Source organism: Camarhynchus parvulus, chromosome 7 (assembly GCF_901933205.1).
Source record: "Camarhynchus parvulus chromosome 7, STF_HiC, whole genome shotgun sequence".
NCBI lineage: Eukaryota > Metazoa > Chordata > Aves > Passeriformes > Thraupidae > Camarhynchus > Camarhynchus parvulus.
Window position 1 is genome coordinate 1,515,852 of NC_044577.1, and position 22,773 is coordinate 1,538,624.

The 22,773-nt window shown below is 45.0% G+C and overlaps 1 protein-coding gene across 9 annotated transcripts in view; it reads left to right on the forward strand.

Moving 5' to 3' along the window:
• The window catches only part of AGAP1 (ArfGAP with GTPase domain, ankyrin repeat and PH domain 1), a 324,567-nt gene that overhangs the window by 138,228 nt on the left and 163,566 nt on the right, over positions 1-22,773 (forward strand). For 8 of the 9 annotated variants that reach the window (XM_030952238.1, XM_030952232.1, XM_030952239.1 and 5 more), the window contains 3 exons: positions 5,371-5,498; positions 11,762-11,917; positions 16,984-17,076. In XM_030952238.1, coding sequence (XP_030808098.1) covers positions 5,371-5,498; positions 11,762-11,917; positions 16,984-17,076 — 377 coding nt within the window. The remainder of the gene's footprint in view (positions 1-5,370; positions 5,499-11,761; positions 11,918-16,983; positions 17,077-22,773) is intronic. The other variant, XM_030952236.1, reaches the window with a different exon arrangement.

Here is a 22,773-nt window from a genome sequence, read left to right on the forward strand (position 1 = left end):
CCTTACTTATCCTGTAAACATGGAATATTAAGCTAAAAGGCAGCTGCTGTAAAAATGTAAGCTGCTGTATATCTTAACTTCTTCCACTTGTGCTTTTTAAGGTAAAAGCAAATACTTGCTCACACAAAAATCCCAATTTTGCTTTCTTCCCCAAATAGTTAAAACAGGTGTTTATTTAAACAAGTGTTTATCCCTGATGTTTTTCACTCAGCTGTCAGCATTCCAGCTTCAACTGAAGGCCATTTTCTGTCTGTCCATCAGTGAAGGAAGATTTCCTGCATTCCCATCTTTTGCACAAGTGGCAGGTTTTAACTGAACCTGCTGTTTATTCCTTCTTGGACGTGCAGAGGAGATGGTCTTACACAGGTTTTGATGAGAAGTCAGTTTTAATTTAAATTAGTGGTAATTGCAGAAGAGTGTTTGCATCTCCTAAAATATGCAGCACCCCTGTCCTGTGATCACTAAGAAGAGAAAAGGCACCAGATGTTACGGGTCTTGTATGCCTGGAGTCTGCCCTTTTAATATCCCAAGCTTTCCTTGGTTGAGCAATTTAAATGTATAAAAAAGAGCACAGGAAGAACTGAATTCCCTGCCTTTTGGGAATGAAAAGTGATCAGGCTGCTGGTACCTTTGGGTGTTTTCCAGGATCCATCTTAGGAGCAGGGAGAGATCAGGTCTCAGCTTGAATGAGGTTTCCCAAATGTGCATGGTGTGCTGCATGCAGAGTGTTCTCAGTTTTCTGAGATGTGGGGCTGGAGCAGACTCTCACCTTGTGCCTTGAACTCCTCCTAGGGAGTATTTTCCTCTGAAGTCTCTGCCTTTCTTCTCATCCTTGTCCTTGGATGGAGCTGTGCTCATGAGGTTGATGCCTCAGGTTTTAGCTTTTATATTTTTCAGATTCTGTGCTGCTTTAGTGTGAGCTTCCATTAGGGGATGGTGAGCTCTCTTCACAGAGTAGGGAGCCAAAAAAATTCCTTCTCTAGCTGGGGACCAAGGACAACTGATCCAAATCTCAGACCCAAGAGCATAAACAATGTGGACTGAAGAGAGAAAAACAAGGAAGATGAGACTTCATAACCTAAAGCTGTAATTGGACAATTAACTCCAATATACAAATGGAGCAGAACTTAGAAAAGTGACAGACCCTGTGACCAGTTGTCCATTTTGTGACCATTTTGGTTCATCTTGGGTGTAGCCCTGGCTGAGCTCTTGTGCTGCCCAAGGTGCATCCATTGAGGAGATCCTGTTAATCAATCCCTGCTTTATTCTGTAACTCTGTCTGGCCTCTGTTCTAGGCCAGCTTTCCCAAGGCATCAACGTCGAGCAGGTGCTGATGTGTGAGCAGCCCTTTGAACCAGGGCAAGACAGCTCAGGGCAGCTCCTCTGGCACCTGCATTCCTAAAGGGGATGAGCTCCCAAACAGAGCACCAAGAGGAAGCAGTTCCTTATGGAGGCACCGCCCTTGTCCTCCCCCGAGGGAATTCAGTCCTCTGCTCCTCATCCCTGACGGAATTCAGTCCTCTGCTCTTCATACCTGAGGGAATTCAGTCCTCTGTTCCTCATGCCTGAGGGAATTCAGTCCTCTGCTCATCCCCCAGGAATCGTCCCATTCTATCCCTCACCCCTCATCCCTTGGTTCCCCCCAGGGAATCGCTGTCTCATCCCCAGGGAATCAGTCTCTGCTCCTCATCCCCAGGATCAGTCTGCCTCATCCCCAGATCAGTTGCTCTCATCCCAGGGAATTCAGTCCTCTGCTCCTCATCCCTGAGGGAATTCAGTCCTCTGCTCCTCATCCCTGAGGGAATTCAGTCCTCTGCTCCTCATCCCTGAGGGAATTCAGTCCTCTGCTCCTCATCCCCCGGGGAATTCAGTCCTCTGCTCCTCATCCCGGAGGGAATTCAGTCCTCTGCTCCTCATCCCTGAGGGAATTCAGTCCTCTGCTCCATCCCCAGGAATTCAGTTCTGTCATCCGAGGGAATTCAGTTCTTCCTCATCCCAGGGTTCAGTGCTCATCCCAGGGATAGTCTCTCTAGGGAAGTCCTTGCTCCTCATCCCTGAGGATTCATCTCGGTAGTTGTCTTGAGGGGCTTGGCGAAATGAGCTGTGCTCACTGGTTTCCACTGGCAAACGTGGTTTGTGTGGGGATCTGCAGAGTTCCATGTGCAGCTCCAAGCTCTGCTGCTCAGGGCTCCCTGAAAGCCACGTGGGAGCAGGAGATGCTGAGGAATGAGTGGGTTTTGCCTAACAAAAAGCAGCGTTTGAGATGGAAGTGGCAGGGGGTGGGAAGGTTAATTTTGTTGTGGTGAGCTAGGTCAGGCATGGAAGGAGAGGCATTCAAGCCAGGAGCTTTCCCTCCCAACTCGGAGTGGGAATTTCACATGCTTGTAATTATCAATGCCTTCAAGCAGAATACAACTCCCAGTCATTCTGGCTCGTGGAATTAAATTTAAATGTATAAAAAATCAGCGTCAGTCCCCCCCAAGGCCAAATATTTGCTAAATATCAGTTCTCCCTGTTTACAACTCTCAGTATCCATGGCATATCCCTGTTTATTTGCAGAAGAGTTCTTGACTTTGCACATAAATTTTGTTTAGCTTTTCATACTGCTGATACATTACAATAAAACCTGTCCCAAATTGATAGATTGAGTATATAAAAGTACAGACAATTCAACTGATTCCTAAAAAGAGTTTAAATGCTTCTCACTCTCTGGATTATTTTGATATCTGCCATAGATTAAGTTGGTATTCATCTGTTTTAGAAATATTTTTTAGAGAGTATTAAATTCAAATATTGTGTTCAGAAGCAGCTTGGGACAACAATATTTCTGCTTTCTTGAATTTTTTATTCACTTTATAGAACATCATTGTTCTGACAGAGCGAGGAGCTAAGAAGTTTGGGGTGGATAATGGTTTATTTTGACCCCACCTGTGTCCAGTTTGGGGTGCCCAGCCTAATGATGTGGAATTGCTGGAGTGAGTCCAGAGGAGGCCATGGGGATGCTCCAAGGGCTGGAGCCAGGCTGGGAGAGCTGAGGGTGCTCACCTGGAGAGGAGAAGGCTCCAGGGACACCTCTGAGCTGCTTCCAGGCTTTAAAGGGGCTCCAGGAGAGCTGGAGAGGGACTGGGGACAAAGGATGGAGGGACAGCACACAGGGAATGGCTCCCACTGCCAGAGGGCAGGGATGGATGGGATATTGGGAATTAGGAATTGTTCCCTGGGAGGGTGGGCAGGCCCTGGCCCTGCCCAGAGCAGCTGTGGCTGCCCCTGGATCCCTGGAAGTGCCCAAGGCCAGGTTGGCCGGGGTTTGGAGCAGTCTGGTGCTTGGCTCGTGTTCAGGTTGTGTGTTTGAGTCACTGAGTTCAGACTGTCCTGGGCTTCTTCCCCTGCTCCTTCCCCTTCCTTGCCCAGCCTGTGCTGTGTCAGTGCTACCAACACCCCTGTACCCACATTGCAGGGAAGAGGCAAATATATTCCTTGGCTAATTATCTCTGCCATGTGAGAGCGGGAGCTTTTGCAGATGAGGTCGTTTTCATTCATGTGTGGTTTTTGTTCAGTTTTGGTCTTAATTTAGATCTGTACCACATAGGATGAAGACAAATCCATGTGCATATGTTAAAATCTGACCTCTGGTTTGCTCTCTTCACTTGCTAATGTGTTTTAAAATATTTTAATATATAGCTTCCCAGGCCCCAGATCAATAACCCAATGGGTCTGAAATGACAGAGTGCTACAATATTCCCCTTTAATTTAAACATGATTAGCTGATGAAGGTTATGATCAATATGCTAGGGGAAGATAAATTAATTGATATCATCCTTTCAGGATGATAAGAGGCCTATTGGAGGTGGGATGTAACTAATGAAGCTGCTTCTTCATATATATGAGCCATTCTTTATACAATGTATTCTCACTAAATCATGGTTATGCCATCATTCATTTACATGAAAAACATAAGCCACAGACCAGTTTGTTATTAAAATTGCATTCATTTGAGAAGAAACTATGCTTACACTGTCCCTGCCTGTGCTGTAATGTAGTGAGGGAAAATAATCTTGGAATTTACATAATTGTCTTTTTGTGTTTGCTGAACAAGACAGACTGGGTTCTGTTGGCTTAATTCCAACGAGTTTCTGGGGAACTTTTTAAGGAGATGCCAGTAAATGTCACTGGCTTTGGTGGAGGTGCTGCAAGTGACTGCAGACTCCTTGGCACAAGTTTTGTGAAGTGCTTCCCTTCATGAAAAAAACTGCATGCAAGGAAGCCAAATTTAGTCAGTGGCATTTTTGATTAGCCATCACACAAGTACCTGTTTCCAAAGACTGAAATTTTGTTTCGTTTTTAATTTGTGACTCAAAAGGTAACAATGCATTTTATTTTTATGTATTTATGACACAAAAAGAGCTCTTTCCAAAGAGTTTAGCTGAATTAGCAGCATGAGCTCAAGTTCTAGTGTGTGATGGGATGAATTTCTGAAATGGTTTGACTTGTTTAAATTGAGATTGTAGGAGAGGTTTGGAAGTTGCTGCATTCCACATCAGTTCTGTTTGATCTTTTTTATTATGGGTCTGCCAGGCTGGGCATAGAGATGTTAATGGCTCTGATCCCTGTATCTGTTTGATAAATGCTGCTTTTCCTTCCATGCTGAAGAGAATGGCTTAATAAATTGCAAAAAAATAAAAAAAAAATAATTAGGCATTTTTCCAGCTGTGCTGCTGCTGTGAAGGAATAAAAGCTAAAATTAGAAATAATGATACAGCTTGTTTCCATAAAGAATTTCACTGGGATGTGTGGTACCACCAATCCAGGTATTTATTCGCTGTCATGAACCCTTTATCTGTTCTAATATTCCAGTTCTCTTTGGTTTGGGCTCCACAGTGGATTGCCCTGGTGCAATGGCTGATTAAAAAAAGGGAAATCCATTTTATTCCTTGGCAGCAGAGACCAGGTATCTCCTGTCTGCCAGGACAATATCCCAAAGAGGAATGGAAAATGTTTGCTACCATGAGCTTTTATGAAAAACGTAAGCCTCAGATGAGTCTCTGATGAGCTTTGGTGCTGTGGGGTCACAAACACAGAGGGGACTTGGTACAGCATTCTTAGTATTGTTTTTTGTTATTTTTTCCCCGAATCCTCTGGTGCTCACCTGGTGGAATGAGACTTCTGGAGTCACATTTTCCATGTGGAGAACCCAGCTGGAGTTTCCCATGGAGCACCGTGGAAAACCAGCACCCTTCCCCTTTCCTGTAACACATCAATTTTTGGAGCAGGCTTTGGTGGTGCCCCCCCAGTTTGTGTGTGCTGTTCACTGTGTGTTTTCCCCCCCTGTGTGCCCTGCCTGACCTGCCTGGCTGTTCTGTCTCCCCTCAGTTGCCCAGAAGATCGTTTCCACCAAGAAGAAGCAGCAGCTCTCCATCGGACCCTGCAAATCTCTGCCCAACTCTCCGAGCCACTCCTCCGTGTGTTCTGCCCAGGTTTCTGCCGTACATATCAGCCAGGTACAGACAAAATCAATGCTTGGGAAAGGAGCTGATAAGCTGCTTTTCATCTCTGATGTGTTTCCTGCCATTTCAAGTGCTCTCCTTGCTGCTCGAGAGGTCATTTTATTAATGCTGCCAGTGTTTGAAGTGATATTTGAATTTATTTTTTTTTAGATTGGCTTGAGTTCAAGAAACAAAGTAACAAAACAGAATAATTTGGCTTTAAAGCCTGCTTGGATTGATAAGCCTGCTTTGATCATTCTCATTGATACCCAGCAGCCTGCAGGTCTGGGTAGGCCAGTCATTAGAGTTGCAGGATTTGCTGTGCTGTGGTTCAACATCCCCTTGCTGTGTTTTTGGTGGATACTCTCACTCAGCTGTGCTGAGCTGGTGTATCCCAGTGGTTAGAGTGCTGGAATTTTACACTTGATGGTATTTTGAGAAACATATGGTTAATACCAACGTTTTCTGACTTGCACAACTTTTACCCACGTGTATCGCACGCTCCCCTGTGTTTCCCTGACAATGCCCTTCCTCAGTGTCTTTGTTTTCTAGTGTCAACTGATCATCTCTGGGCTTCTCCCCAGCTGGGATGGAGATAAACTGAATGATGTCAGATACCCACAGCCATTCTGGTGTGGCTTTCAGTCTAAACTCAATAATACACAGGTTATTTTGCAGTCCTGAGCCACCCACGTGAGGATTTGTTTTGGCTGTGGGCCTTTATCCCACACACTGCCTGCTTTTTTTTTTGGCAGAAGGGAGTAACTCATCCCACTGGGTTATCACCCTAAAGATGCAGGTGCCAGTTTAGTCTTTAGAGTTCTCTGCTGTGTCTTACTGAGTCCTGATCCGACCTCAGGCTGTGACTGTGGATTTTGCTGATGAGCCCAAAGAGAATGCTAGAGTTCAGACCCCCCTTTCTAAAGCAGGTGCTGAGTGAGGTGTGTTGCTCCTCAGAAGAGCCCTGGCACCTCCTGGTGAAGAACAAGTTCTCCCATGGGAGAGGTTCTCCCATTCCAGGTTTCCTCAGCTGTTCTGTCTCTGACCAGTTCATGTCCACAGGCCCTTGGAACTTGCTCTCTCTGGGGACATTTTTTGTTAATGGAGCTTTTTTTGATGAAGGACATCAAATATCTGAGGGCTCACTGGTTTCCTACCCAAGTCTAGTTTGAAGGTCAACAGCAAACACCAAATTCTAGACCAGTACCATCAGCTGTGTAGCAAACTTCTTGCCAGTGATAAGAACTGTTTGGGAAAATCAAGGCAAGGTAGCTTTTGTGATAAGGCTCCCTAGATTCCTTTTCAATAAAAGTGAAATAATGTTCTTTACTGCCTTTGGCAGGTGTCATAATTACCTAAAGGGGCAATTGCATCACCAGTCAAAGATGTCTCTCTTCTGAGACTGATGTCATGCCTAAAAGTAGAGGCCAGGAATCTGTTTCATGTCGTATCTCCTTTGTGCTACACTTAAAGGCAGTATGACCTTGTTTAAGGGAAGGAAGCTGAATCCTTATCCCAGACTTAAAAGAACTTTGCAACTGCAATTCCAAGTTTAAGATGATCTGGGGCAAGATTTGCCATCTCTGATCTTGGCTGGAAGACTGGCTGGTGTCTTGCCCTTTGGAACATCTCTCTTGGCGTAATGATGTTCCTCTGAAGATTTCCTCCATGAATCAACCCCGTTAGCGGTGCAGTGCCCTGCCACTTGCATTCTCCACAGGAGCAGAGGCCTTCAGAGGCAGTGCTTGCACACAGCACTTCAGCTCAAGTCAGATATTGTTCCATCTCTGGTTGGATCATCCCGGGGATTGAACTCCTGCAAACTCTCCAGATGACTCTGCAGTCAAAAGCTTAGGCTTTAGAGAGAGGAAACAAAAGAGGTATTGAGTGTCACCTTCACCAGAGTAGTCCTTAGCATACCTTGGGGGGAATTCTAAGGCTCAGCACCATCCAGGGCTTCTGTGGTTTCAGTCTGCCACGCTGGACAGGGCTTGGAGCAGTCTGTTCTGGTGGAAGGTGTCCCTGCCCATGGCAGAGTGTTGGAATGAGATCAGCCTTGAGGTCCCTTCCAATCCAAACCATTCTGGGACTCTGTGACAGACTTGTCTGTGTGTGTGGGTGCTTCTCCATCTACATGCCCAGGAGTCTGAGGTGGTGCCTGCCTCAGTAAGATCCCTTCCAGAAAATGCTCTCAGGAATAGCTACAGTTATGTGATTCCAGAGGCCTGTCCCACACAATAAGATGCTTCCTATTCCAAAGGCAAAATCGACTTTTCTTTGTAGTAGACGCTGCTTAATTTTCCTTCTGACTTAGTTTTCAGTGTGTATGTCAGTCAAGGGGAAGATTTTCCTTGAAAACCCTTGCAAGTACTTCAGATACCTCTGCTGGCTTTCAGGGCAGCACAGAATGCATGGAAGGAATTTTATTCCCAAATCCAAGGATTAGCTTAGCATTCATGAGCATGATGGACAGAGCTGTTGCATACTCTGTCAACAAGAGGGATGGTGCAACATCACTTACATTCAGGTATTCCAGTCACAGCCCACTGTCTGGCTTTTTGGAGCACTTCAAGAGGTAGACTGAGCTGTTTAGAGGGGAAGAAGTGTTGTGCAGTGGATTGGAGGCCTCTTATTGGCCACAGGGCATCTTGGAATAGGTCTTTAATTTACTTTTTACAAGTACAGACCAATCACTTCTGTATCTGACTCTGCATGGCTATCCCACTTTTCATGCCCACATTCCCCTATCCCTTTGACAATCTGCCTAGGCATGATATGCTTGTATACCATGCTAAGTCTAATTTCAAAGAAGAATGAGTTCCCTTTTCCCTCACAAAACCCCACAGAGCCATTCCTTTTCCCTACATTCATCCTGGTGCTAGAGGAGCTGCTTGTCCTTTACACCTGACATATCAGGAGGGCAATTTTAAGATATTAACTTAGCAGAATAGTGCCAACAAAAACAGTTCCAAAGGGCTGTTTCCTCTGCCCAGCCCCTAGAAGTGGAGATCATCTGGTTCCCAAACCCATGAGGCTGCTCAGCCCCACCTCTGGTCCTCAGTGCCTCAGTGTGGGGGCTGCATAACCTGCTGAGGAGTTACCTGCAGCTGGGCTCGAGTTTGCACTGTTGTAAAAACAGCTGGAAAAGCCTTTGGCACAACAGCTGCTGTTCCTGTTTGTGTGAAAGGCTCCAGGCCCCTCTCCAGGCAAATGGATGTGCAGATGCCAGCCAGGAATCCCCAGCAGTGAGCTGCAGCTTTGAAGGTAGAGATGGAAAGATTGTTTTACAAGTGACAATAATCTGCAGGCTGCATAGGTTTTCACACTGCCTGGCTTTCCTGGAATTCAGCTGTTCTACTGTGAGAGGAGATTGGAAATGGCACCATGTTTCCATGTCTGCCTGGTCTCTGTGCATTCCTCTGTGACCTTACACACCCTTTGGTGATGAAATTTTCCCCAATATCCAATCTAAACCTCCCCTGGCCCAGCCTGAGGCCGTTCCCTCTGCTCCTGTCCCTGTTCCCTGGAGCACAGCCCGACCCCCCTGGCTGTCCCCTCCTGTCAGGAGCTGTGCAGAGCCACAAGGGCCCCCCTGAGCCTCCTTTGCTCCAGGCTGAGCCCCTTCCAGCTCCCTCAGCCCCTCCTGGGGCTCCATTCCCTGCCCTGGACATTCTCCAGCCCCTCAGTGTCCATCCATGGGGACTACAGTGCCAAGAGTTGTGTTTCCTGGTCAGCAGTGCCATTCTCCAAGGAGATATCCATTATTCCTGGGAAGGTGTGCAGCTTAACATCCACTACAAAGCTGCAGCTCAGGTGTGGCTGCCACACAAGCTCGCTCCTTACTAGCTGTTGTAAATCTGTAGTGATGCATTATTCATGGTTGCACAATGCCTCCAGACAGTTTTTACTACAACGTGATTGTCCAAAAACGTAAATTAAATTACTAAAAGCAAAGTGCAGTCAGCTTGGCCATCCATTATTTCAGTGCACGTGAGACCTGATTATTGTTAAGCTTTTGGAAATTTTCTGGGATGTCAAAACTAAAACTAAAAGAGGAACGATAATGTATTTAATGCCACATTATATCACAATCCTTTTGTATTTACAGGGTTGTTTCTAAGTAACCTAATATTTATCTAGAACAAGCATTGTAGATACCTCCCTGTGAGGGTGGGCAGGCCCTGGCACAGGGTGCCCAGAGCATCTGGGGACATCCCTGGATCCCTGGAAGTGCCCAAGGCCAGGCTGGACAAGGCTTGGAGCACCCTGGGATAGTGGAAGGTGTCCCTGCCCATGGCAAGGAGTTGGAATTAGATGATCCTTGGGGTCCCTTCCAACCCAAACCATTCTATGGTTTTTGCAGCCATTCTCTCTGGTTGTGTTTTTCATTGTTCCAGCCAGTGGCTTATTTTGAAATCACCTCAGAGTTTTATTTACAAAGTTGGAAATCCACTGGGCTTGGTGTGTGAGAAGAGAAACATTGCCTGCAGGACTTCTTTATAGAAACTCTCTCTGCGTGTCTTTGGGGAATAGAATATCCAACAGGTTTGTGTTTTCCTTTAGGAGTTACTCACAAATCACTTAGAAATCCAGGAGACAGCTGCAAAAATATAAAATTATGCTATAAAATGATGAAGGATTTAAAAGGTAAAATTTTAGGGGATCCTTCACATTCTCCACCTGGGAAGTAGGCACTTAGGGTATAAATCTGTTAATTTCAGTTTAAAAAAAATTAGATTTCCTCACCACCCTTCTTATCTCCAGCACATCCAGTGGTTTGGGAACAAGCTGCTAAAGACACAGGAAAAGCAAATGTGGGGTAATTGAGGCCACTTCTTCCCAGCTTGTCCTGCTCATCTGTCTGTGTTACCATTCTCCATTAGGACACTGAAAATGATCATTCCAGTTACATCATTTCATCTCCTTTGTTTTGTACACATCTCCCAGCTCTGCTGCTGCTTCCTCTGGCATTTGGGAATGTTGTAGGAAATGTTTCCCCAGCCCTGCTGTTGCTTGCAGTGCCTTCACCTCTGCTCCCTGCTTTGGGAAAGCTGCAAGAACCAGAAGAGAGCTTGGAACATGCAGAGATTTCAGCTGGGGGCTGTAAGGGGTTGTCTCCTGCTTTTTAATCATCCTGACTGGTTACAGCTTGAGATCCCCATCCCCAAGGAGCATGGGGGAAGTCCCATGAGGCATCTTTCTCCTCAGGAATTCTGGAAATACCCTCTTACCATCTTGCCTCACTTCCTCCAGGTATCTTGACTGCTTTAAAGATGGCCCTTCCCCCTTCTCTGTGCATCCCAGACATTTCTTTTCCCTCCAGAATTAAGTGTGAGTTATTGCCCAGCCCCTTCATCCACTGCTGCTCCTCTGCTGAGTTTTCCATCCCCAGCAGGCAGAATGTTCCCTGTTGTCCTGCCCCAGTCCCCCATCAGCACACAGAGCATCTCCTCCTTCAGTGCTGTTTTCAGTACTTAAGTCATGTCCAATTAGTGCTTTTAAAGAAAAAAAAATAATGCTTTTTTCTTAATCACTTTTTGGTCCTTTCCATTCTGTCTGGTTTCCTCACCTTCCTCCTTTCAGGAATTTGTTCATTTATTGTTTTATAGGCTCAAAACTTTAATTCTTTCAGGACTAGGATGTAACATCACAGTTTTGGTTACTTCAAATAAATTGGAATATCTTACAAGTTTTGTATCTTTGCACCAGTGACTTCAGCAAATCCTGTGGAGTTGGACTTGATTGTCCTTGTGGGAGATTCTGTAATGCTTGGAATATATTGGGATTTATCCAACCCCTTGGTAGCCATTTCACAACTCTGAATTATTTTCATTTTCTTGATCAGCTCTCAGTGATCTGGTATCTCCAGAGTAGTTTTAACTCCATCTATGTAGCTCCATGGCACTGGGTATTTAGAATTTAGTTTAGTAGAAATTCAGATTTGGAAGGTTTTCCCCGATGTTTTGCTTACTTGTACACTAGAAAACAAATGAAACTGTTGCTACCCAGTTAAGGTTGTGCTGTGTAGAATGAAAATGTGCCTGCTGTATAAACAGAGGTATTTAACTATTCAAAAAATAATGGTGGGGGAGATGTTCAAAGGCTTGGAATAGAAATGTGTGGAAAAGTGGCAGTAGGGCAGCCCTGCTGAGCTCCTGAGCCCTGGCTGCACTTCTGCATAAATCTGGAGTAAATCAGGAGTAAATAAGATTCAGCTGTGGATTGTCATTGCTTGAAAGCAGCCTGCCACTGTTTAAAACTCCCTTTAATCCTTGCAGACCAGTAATGGAGGAGGGAGTTTAAGTGATTATTCCTCCTCTGTCCCATCAACTCCAAGCACCAGCCAGAAGGAGCTGCGGATTGATGTTCCTCCCACTGCCAACACACCAACTCCTGTCCGTAAACAGTCCAAGCGCCGCTCCAACCTCTTCACGGTGAGTCAGCCAGGGGCCTCTGCCCTGGGGACAGCCTCACACAGGGACCCTGCTGCCCTGGGGACAGCCTGAGCCTCACACAGGGACCCTGCTGCCCTGGGGACAGCCTGAGCCTCACACAGGGACCCTGCTGCCCTGGGGACAGCCTGAGCCTCACACAGGGACCCTGCTGCCCTGGGGACAGCCTCAGCCTCACACAGGGACCCTGATGCCCTGGGGACACTGAGCCTCAGTCCCTGCTGCCCTGGGGACACTGAACCTCAGTCCCTGCTACCCTGGGGACAGTGAGCCTCAGCCCCTGCTGCTGCCCTGGGGACACTGAGCCTCAGTTCCTGCTGCCCTGGAGACACTGAACCTCAGTCCCTGCTGCCCTGGGGACACTGAGCCTCAGCCCCTGCTGGTCTGGGGACAGCCTCACCTCTCTGCAGCTGGGCTGCTCTGATGGCACCAAAGTGCTGCAACAGAGCTGTGGGCTCAAAAACAAGAACATCCTGGAATTACCATTGGGTGGTTCTGTTTGAGACTTAAACAGGAGTGCTTTTCGTAGGAAGACAGGCTGAGAGGCTTGAGGTTGTTCACCCTGGAGAAGAGAAGGCTCCAGGGAGACCTTAGAGCCCTTTTAGTGCCTAAAGGGGCTCCAGGAAGACTGGAGAGGGGCTGGGGACAAGGACCTGGCGTGATGGGACTTCTACTGGCAGGACAGGGATGGGTGGGATATTGGGAAGGAATTCCTCCCTGTGAGGGTGGGCAGGCCCTGGCACAGGGTGCCCAGAGCAGCTGTGGCTGCCCCTGGATCCCTGGCAGTGCCCAAGGCCAGGCTGGATGGGGCTTGGAACAACCTGGGATAGTGGGAGGTGTCCTTGCCATGGCAGAGGGGGCTTTAAGCTCCTTCCCAAACCAAACTATTCCATGACTACCCTATTCTGCTTTTAGTACTATATAGAATCAGTTCACTCTTTCCTTCTCCAAGGCTAAAAAAAATGATGGACATTAAAATAACTTTTTTTTTCTTTCCAAACCACCTGCTTTTTTCTTCATTGAGAGGCCAAAAAACCCCAAAATCAAACAAAAAAAAAATAGAAATCTGCCTGGTGCAATATGGTTTTTGTTATGCAGAAGCAGTTAGGGAGATGCTAGTGAAGCCCTGAGTGAAGGTTTCCTTGGTTTAAGCCTCTTGCTGAAAGCTCTGGGATCTGTTGCAGGTGTAACTGTGGTTTCTAAGCAGTGTTTTGACAGGTCACACGTCACAGCAAACTCAGAATGGCTGTGGGCTCTTGTGTAACTCCCTTGGGGGTTGTAGCTACATGTTACTTGTGTTTAGGAGCCCACAGCTTTCCTGTCAACAAGGAGAATTTATGTATTTTTATTCCAAAGGTGATATCATGCTCACTTCCCACATACAAACCTGAAAAAAACATTTCCTCAGACTCTGAGGGAAATCTGTGCTCTCCACCTTCAGCAAGTGGAACGTTTTGTCACCATTTTGGAGCTCTGAGTGACAGCACAGAGCCCCAGGGATCCTGTGTCCCTCCCATTTTCATTTAAACCCACATCTCCCAGTCCTGTGAAGGAGAGGAAATCATGCATTTGTGTTTGGGTACAAATGTATAGGTGGAAAACAACAAAATGAGTGACCTGGGAAGAAGTGCCCCATCAGCTTTGATGCCGATATTTGATAACAGCTGTGCAGATTCCTTCCCATTGGTGGGAATAAGCTGGAGCTGGGTGGGAGAATTGCAGAGTTCCCAGCCCCACTAGATGTCAGTGTCAGCCCAGAAACAGCAGCAGTCAGAGCTCAGGAAGCAGAGCTGGGATGCTGCTGCATCCCTGCAAACATCCATCCATCCGTCCATCCATGGCCGGGCTGAAGGATGTGTGAGGGGCTGCCAGGGCTCTGCAGGTGCTCTTGGCATTTGGGAAACTGGGAATGGTTCAGTTTGGAGCAGCTGTACATTTGAGGAAGGGAGGAGAGAAAAACAGACCCATCTACAGTCACAGGAAAGGTTTGAGAAGAATGTTAAGTCAGCTGTAAACAGACTAAAGCTCTGGTTTGTGATAATTAGTGAGAGCCATATTTACTGACATGAGAGGGTGGTGATAGTTGTCTTAGTGTCTGATAACTGGGAAAAATGATAATAATTTGCCTTTGCAGATTTAGTTGTGTCTTTTAAGGTGCATGTAGTGAGATTGTTTAATGAGTTGCCCTGTAATCTATGTTGTGAAGTACTTAACACCCACTCTGCTGTAACCCAGCTTCTGTGCCAAGTTACAACCTGGAATTATTTAATTGAATAAATAGATAACTACAGAGAAAATGCTGCTTATGAACAGAGTGTGTAATTAAAGTATTTTACTGTTTAGCTCTGGGTTTCTTGCTGTGCTTCCCTTCCCAGTCACTTATGTCTTTATCTCTTACAGAATCAGATATGTTTCTGTTTAATAATTGCAAATTACCCCTTGTTATCTAGCACAGGTAATCTGTTTAGTGATCTTTAGATCTTCTGTTGTTGGAAGAGGACTGGGCTAAGTAGAAAATATTTGATTCTTCTTAATTACAGTTTTTGAGTTGGAATAGGGATGAGAATTTTTAAACTTGTTCAGTGCATTAAATGCAGCATCACATCTTTTTATATTGAGTATTAATGTTTGTTGTAAAGAAGTTGTTACAGCAGCTGATTTCCTCCTTGAGTGATAAGATAGATGAAATATTAGAAGATTAATATCCTTTGTTTTGGACAGTGTGATAACAGGGACCACCAAATAATCTTGTATAGGCCAGGTGAGGATTTGAAATGCATTTATGAGTTTCACTGAGCAAGAAGGTGGTTCTGACCATGTCTGATCCCACAGACACTGGGTGAGGGAATTTCTGGCATAGAAAGGTGCATCACCTTTCCCACATTCAGTGTTACCTGTCTTACATATTTACAGAATTCCAAGGGAGTTTTTCAGACTTAAAATGAGCTCCATGTCTCAGTAGAGATGAATATTTTACTTTTGGGGTGCTCAGCACTGCTGATCTTGGTCTGGTTGTGCCCAAACTCAGATGTGACATCTTGGCCCAAGTTTATTTGTGGATTGAATCTGTGAGTGACTTCCACTGCAATGGGGAAATCACTCCAATGATATTTGTGCAGATGCTTTAATTTTTTCAGACTTTTTTTTTGGTTTGCTGGCACCAAGTTTTAAATAGAACCATTTATTGTGTAGATGTGCCATCAGAAAAAATCCTGGGAAGTGTTGCTCCAGCATGGTTTGGAGTGGATTTTTTTCTGCTAGGATGTAAGACATATTGTGTGTGTCATAGGTACAAAAGCATAAAAGATCAGATTTCTGTTTCACTGCACAATTTATCTTTATAAATAGCGGAGCGTGTGAAGAAGATTCTCCCCTGGAAAACGTTAGGGATTCTGTGACTACGAGCAGCTAGGAGGGAATCTGCAGCTAGAAGGGAATCTGCCCAGCAGAAATCCCTGCGTTTCTGTACTTTTGGCATTTACCAGTGTTTTGCACATAGATATTTCCCTTCCACGTGCAGCCTGTGATTTCCAGCTGCAGTAACTTTTAGGAGAATGGTGATGATTTAAAACCAGAAATGAAAAACAGCGCGTAGATATTCAGCCTGAATTTCAGAGGCAGGCTTCTTTCTCTAAAAAAAAAAAGTCAGATAAAAAAGAAACATTCAAGTTGACAACTCCCCTCCCAAGGATTTGGGCACCTTCACTGAGTTTCTTTACAATGTCACTTACGGGCGCCTTGCGCCATTGACGCTTTGTTTTGCCTCGTATTCTTGGGAAGTGGCACTTTCAGAGGCAGAAATCTGTCTTGAAGGGCAAGGAACAATAGTTATCCTGCACGCTGGATTTCACCCCTCCCACTTGTTTTGCTTGCTTTCGTTTGTTCTTTGTTTAATTCCCCGGCACGCCATTCCATTGCCCCCAACCATAGTAACTGGCCAACGGAGCCCGTTCCCGGCAGCGCGGCATCCCCGCTGCGCGAATGTGCTGCTCTTACTCGCACTCCTCCCTCCCCTCACGCCCCAGGGCAGCTGCTCCTGGGTTTTATTCTTCCTCCCACCCCTTTGTGGCACGGGGGAAAGGGGCATTAGCGATCCACGGTCCCGATTCAATTCTCCTCCTGATTTCGGCATCTCTTCCCGCCGGAGTGGGCTCTGGCGTGGCCGCGGTTTGAAAAGCACGCGAAACTGTTTTCCCATTTCCCATATTGTGTGAGTAATGTTCCCATTGGAAAGTAATGGAGTGAAGTTGTCACTTGTCAGCGCAGTTATTAAGGAGGATGACTCTCAGGTCTTCTTTTTGTAATAAAATAAATCCGTCAAAATCACCGCTGCGCCCGTGCGTTCTGTCGCAATAACGAGCTGCGATCTGAATAACTTCTTCACATCCCCATAGAACTTGATAAAGTCATGAAGGGAGCGCTGTGACCTCACTCCTTCCAGCCTTGGAGGAAGCCAGGATAAGGCAACTCGGGTTTTAGACATTGGTAAAATTCTCCTCATGCTAATTTTTCCACACTGTGTTCAGATAACTTTTTCCAGTCACCGGCTTTTCTCGCAGTTCCAACTTTCTAACTGTCCTGAAGCAGAAAAAAAATTAATAAGTTGAAGTCCATATGGTCAAATCCAGCATTATAAAATCATATTTCTAAATAGTTGCTGACATTTCTAAGAGCCACACAGGTGTGAATTAAATGTATGCATGGCTATATTAAATTTTTTTAATGAGGAGATGGCACATTCATTCCACTTTGGAGCTGCTGTTGGAAACTTCAGAAACGTGTCCTCTGATGTTGTGGGTCTTCAGGCAGTGAAGCTGTAACTCTTTAAACCCAAATGCATTTCAAACTAGTGGTTGGTTGAAATTTATGGGTGGTGGATGGGAAATTTATTCATTTTTAGGATGGTTGTGTACTCGTGTAGATTCACTTTTGAGCCTATATTTACCTGCCAAAGTATTTTTTAATTGCCCCAGAAGAAAAAAAAAGGCAAATAAAAGCATCCTCTGTGTGCATTTAATGGAGCACAAACTTTTCTTTTCACTCTGCAGTCTCGGAAAGGGAGTGACCCAGACAAAGAGAAGAAGGTCCTGGAGAGCAGAACAGACAGCATTGGAAGCGGCCGTGCAATCCCAATTAAACAGGTAATGCCGAAATAGTTGTATTTTTTTTTTTTTCTCTTCCCTGCTTTCCATAGTTGGGAGACAAGACACACACCTCGGGTCCGGGCAGGCCGAGCGCCCCAGCGGCGTTTGATGCGCGCCGGTGATGAATGTGGAAGTCACTCACTTGACATCAATTAGGAGAGGTTCCTATGTGTATTAAAATAGGATCATTAGAATAAGAAGAGGGAAAATGTGACAACAGGCCTAATGAAGTGCAGTCTGCCGGCCTGCATATGGAGCGGGTTTCTAGGCTGTGCTGGCTTCAAAGCTGCCTTTGTAGAGGGGGCTTTGATTGGGCCGAGTGCTGCCAGGCGCAGGGTAAATCAGATCGCTCGACAAGAGCCCCTTGTGATGGCAGGAATAGCCTGATGTGGCCCTAATTTGCTACCACAGACGGACATCTGAACACAGTTTCAGGCTGCTCCCTAACAACGAGGCAATTAGTTGTGATAATCATGGCCGGTGTGTCAGCTGCGCGCTCTTGTTTGTAATTTGCTAATGAAGGAATTGTAACTTTGATTAGGTTCAGTTTCATTTAGACCTTATTATATAAGAGAACGTTTACAGCTGTAATGTGTGGCCTTAATTAAACTTTCTCATTACACAACAGGACTTGAAGCCGAGGATTTGTTTTGGTCTGTTTTTACTAGCCTAGATGCACTTTCATTAGCCTGGAAACAAGATGCTAAATTGTAGCTGGGAACACTCCTTTGAAAGGCAAAAGCAGTGCCAGCTTTGGATGGGAAGTATTTGGTGAATGAGATGATTTACTTGCTCAAATGAAATGGCACTGGATCCGTGTGGTTGAGATCTCCACATTCCCATGGAATGCTTCTCACACAGTTTCTCTGTCAGTGTTTGCAAGTGTTTACTCACGTGTTAGAGTTGCCTTGCTAGAGATAAGCTCCCTTTCTTTTCCACTTATTTTCTTTCCAGTTGTTTTGGTGTCTTTCCTGCCCTCCAGAGGCTCACTTGCCTCTCCTGATCTTCCCTCAGCCTATCCCTTATCTGCCAGGTAGCCCTGGGTGTCCTGTGTGGAGCTGGGCTTACGTATTTTGGAGTGTTTCCCGTTTTTCCTCTGTTTCTGGATGTGAGGAGGAGTTGATTTTGTACCCTTAACTATTAGCTGTGATTCTTCTTCCTAAAGTCATTCTGAAAGACCTTTTGGGACCATCAGGCAGCAAAAATGCTGTGGTGTGTGAATCTCTAGTAGGCAAATTTTAATCAAGCACGCTACAATCCAGAAGAGCAGTTTGAAAGCAGAGGAGTTCAGTATTTGGCTCTGCATTCAGGGGAGGAGATTCCAGGCATTTAAAGCAAGCTGCAATTTGATTTTTTGATTTTCCTACAGCTTTTGTATGGTACAGGATGGGTTAGACCGGCTGCAATCCTTTTGGGTAATGCTAATTAAACAAAAGTGCAGCTGAGAATATAAAACTGAGGAAAAGCTGTGCCAGTATTTATTCCAGGCATACATACTGTTCTTTCCTAAAATGCTATTGTATGGAATTAATTTGATTAAAAATACACTCGTAGGAAGAGCATTGTAAGGTAAACATTGTGAGTGTGATTGTGCCACAGCATGTTGTAAAGAAATATCTCTTACAATATCTGGAATTTCTGTATGGAAAAGCTCTCCTTGCAGCCCTGCTTGTGTACCAAACATGACCAATCTTTTGGGAACGTGTCCTCCTTGGTACTAAGCCCAATTATGGTAATTTCATTTTGCCACATACAAACCCTTGATGTGCATCCTCAGCAGGTCCATCCTGTTCTTTGGGCTTTGGGGTGGGAGTTTGGGAGGTTTTTGCAGTGCTGCAGGATGGCTGCTCCCAGTGGGATTTCACATCACTCTCAGATGTCAGGAGGATTTTGGAGGTCTGGTCAGTAGAGGTTCAGTTGCTGATACAGCCCCACGTTCTCAGGGGGCTCAACAGGTGCCAGGTCCTTGGAGCTTGTGGAGTTTGTGAGGTCCCCAGGATGAGGTGAGAGATGAGGAATCTGACTCCGTGTTCTCAGAAAGCTGATTTATTATTTTATTACATTATATTAAAGAATCCTATACTAAAATTATACTAAAGGAAGAGAAAGGATACATCAGGAGGCTTAACAAGAATGATAATGAAAGCTCATGACTGACTCAGAATCCATCACAGCTGATGGTGATTGGTCATTAAGTAAAAACAATTCACATGAAACCAATCAAACATGCACCTCTTGGATAAACAATGTCCAGACCACATTCCAAAGCAGCAAACACAGGAGAAGCAATCACATAATTGTTGTTTTCATTCCTCTCTGAGCCTTCTCAGCTTCCCAGGAGAAGAAATCCTGGTGAAGGGATTTTTCAGAAAATATGACAGTGACAGGAGCTCTCTGAGGCAGCAGAAATTCCTGCTGGGAAAGTTGGTGCCTTTTATTTCATGCCTTAACTGGGAATAAGACAGAGGTGGAAGGAACTTCTCCACCTAAATATCTTCATGCTGCTGTTGTTCTTTAGATGAGAAACCCCTTCCATCGTGATGTTTTCTGTGGCAAATGGAGTCACAGAGCCTTCAGGTTGGAAAAGCCCTGTGCGATCACCAAGTCCAGTGTTGAAACAAGCACTCCTCAAGCACCACATCCTCATGGATTTTAAAACCACTGCCCGGGGCAGCTGTGCCAGTGCCTGACCACCCTTTCTGTGAAGAAATTCTTCCTAGCAGCCAACCTGAACGTTCCCTGGTGCAACTTGAGGTTGTTTCTTCTTGTCCTGTCTCTTGTTGCTTGGGATATTTGGGAATAGAAAGAGAAATCTTTTCAGGCTGCAGCATTCCCAGGATTGCTGTGGGAGAATAAAACTAAACAATAACAACAAAAAAGCTTTACCGAAAAAACCAAGCAAACAACAAAACCAAACCAAACAACACCCCACAAACAAATGATAAAACCTCCAGCCAAACCAAGTTCCTTGGAAGGCTGGAAATGTTGTGGTTTTGAGGAAAACATGGCATCTCTCCCAGCACTATGGAAGAGTTGCTGATCATTCTGGGCCCCAGGGATGGACCTGCACAGCTGCCAGTGGGTTTGGGTCAAAAGAAGGCAGGAGTTGCAACCTGCTCCTGCAATCCTGTTCTTGGTGCCTGAATCCCTGTGGGTTTAAGGGAAATCCCTGAGAGTTTGGGAGAGTTTGGATGGAGCAGCCTGGTCTTGGGGAAGGTGTCCCTGCCCATGGCAGGGTGTTGGAATGAGATGGGCTGTAAGGGCCATTCCAGCCCAAACCATTCCAGGGTTCCATGAAGGAGGTAAAGTTGTGAATAGCCTGTTTCCTTCCAAGGAAACACCTCATTCCTCCAGGGCTTTATCCTTAACTCTAAGCAGCCTGGTCAAAAAGAGTTAATGTTCTTATTCTCTGTGTCCTTTCTTACATGGTAAAGCTGATTTTTCACTGCACTGCTAAATTTGGTTTTATTGGGCTAAGCCATATAAAACTGTCCTGATGACCCTTCCTGCTCCCAGCAGAAACCCAAAATGTAAGCAGTGAAAAGCAGGCTTGTTTTTAAAGGGTGGATGCTTGCTCCTGCCAAAACATTCTTACAGTGAGTGAAATTTTGGGAAGGCAGGTTTCCTGGGGAGGTCCCAACACCTTGTGCATGCACAGCCACATCAGCATGTCTTAAATCCTGGACTTTTAGCAGCTGCTGAGAACTGGGAATGCCAGAAATTTAAAGAAATTACACAAAATTTCACTTGTGTGCTATTTAAAAATCTTGTGCAAATCAAACAGAGTCAGAAAAAGTCTTGAGCAATATTGACTTCAAGTTAAAATCCACAGGAAGTTCTGTACTTCTGAGAAAGAGGTGCTTAAACTAAGAATATTTAAGCTATTTTCTGTAGCATTGCTAATAATACTCTTGAAGTGAGCAGTTTGCTCTGGTTGGAGAATCCTCCCTCCAAACCCATTTATTCTGGGAAAGAAATCTTGTTCCTGGTAGCCTGAGTGAATATTTTGAAGAATATTTTGAAGCACACATTGGGCTGCCCACTTTTGGGGAATTGACTTTCTAGGATGGGAGGTTTTGTAGCGTTTTGGGAAAATTACTTTGGTTTTTGTGGGTTTGGGAAATCTTTATCAGTAGGGCATATTCAAATTATAAAAAAAAAAATGCACACAACAAGAAAAATAAAAGCAAGAAGCTCAGCTCAGCGGTGAGGGGGCTTGTCATGTATTAATTTTTCATTGCTGTGGAGAATTGTACATACATAATCACTTGATTGCAGTGGGAGTTAGCGAGCTCCTATGGTGTCATTTGCATAAATCTTGTTAAGTCAATGGCAGTTAATGAAGTACAAATGAGCCTGGAGAAGGTGACATGCAAATCGTGGGTGGCAGATGGGAGGTCTGTTTTTGGGATGGCAGCTGTGTGCTCTTTCTTTTTTTTTTTTCTTTCTTTTTTTTTTTTAATTTTTATTATTTTTTCCCCTCTGTCCTGCCCCCATCCCCCCCAGACTGGAGTGTAAATAAATACATAAGAGCTGGCCTTGACTTTCTGCTCCCAGCCCTTCTCCTCTTTGCCCTTTGCACTTAATCCCAGATGCTCACATCATTACACACTCCAGCCATATAACCTCTGCCGTTCTTTTACCAAAACCTGGCCAAAATCAGTGCTTGACACGTTGCCTCCACCCTTGGCTTAGCCTGGGAGGTGCTGCCCCTCTCGTGGCCCCAAATTGCTGCATCATTTAGGGATGACAAACTGGAAGCCTGGCTTAGAAATAAATGTTCTAATGGTTAGTGCTGTATTGATGACACAGTGAAAAATTTGCCATCCATGACTTGCAAAGGTGAACTTCAGAATCCATTCCCTTCCCTCCGTTTGCAAATGGCTGGATTAATGGAGAAAGTGGAATATCTTATTCAGGCTTTACTTTTAGGTGATATTTCAAATGACCTTCTTTGCCTGCCAGCTTGGCATATTTAAGTACATTAAAGTAATCTTAATGAAATTAGGTATTTTGTCTTTTTTTTTTTTTTGTTCTTTTACTCTGACCTAAAAATGACAAATATTTTTTATGTCAAGGCACGGGGGGTGGCATCACTGATTTGCTATTCATGAAGAAGAGGGTTCCTTGATGTACAAGTTACAGTTTTTCCTTAAGATGGGCATAAACAAAACTGCCACTTCCCAATGTACATTTTAATTTAAAAAAAAATCATTAAACTCAGCCAAAGTAACTTTGAAGATGCTCTCATCAAATGTCAAACCTGGCATAAAAAACCTGTCACTTCTCCTCAGCTCCTTGCAGGTGTAGGTCAGCGTTGCCTCTTTTTTAGTAGTGATTTTCTACTTCCTCTGCCTCACTACTGATTTCCTAACCTCATTTTTGACTAGGTTACTCCTAACCTCATTTCTGTTCATTTTTAGCCCTAGCTGGGATGTTTAAGCACCAGTTACACAAATCTTGCATGGAATAACACCCAACACTCTTGTTATCTTGCTCCTTCACTGAAGCAGTGAGATCACCCTACCTGGAGCCTGTTTTCCCTTAAAATACCCACAGCTGTCTGTCCAGCTGTGGGAGCATTCAGCAGGCATGGCAGTGTCTGGGAAATGGCTTCTGAAAAGGGATCATCTGCCACATCTGCTCAGTCAGAGTGATGTCCTTAGTCATCCTCACTTCCCACAAGAGCACCCC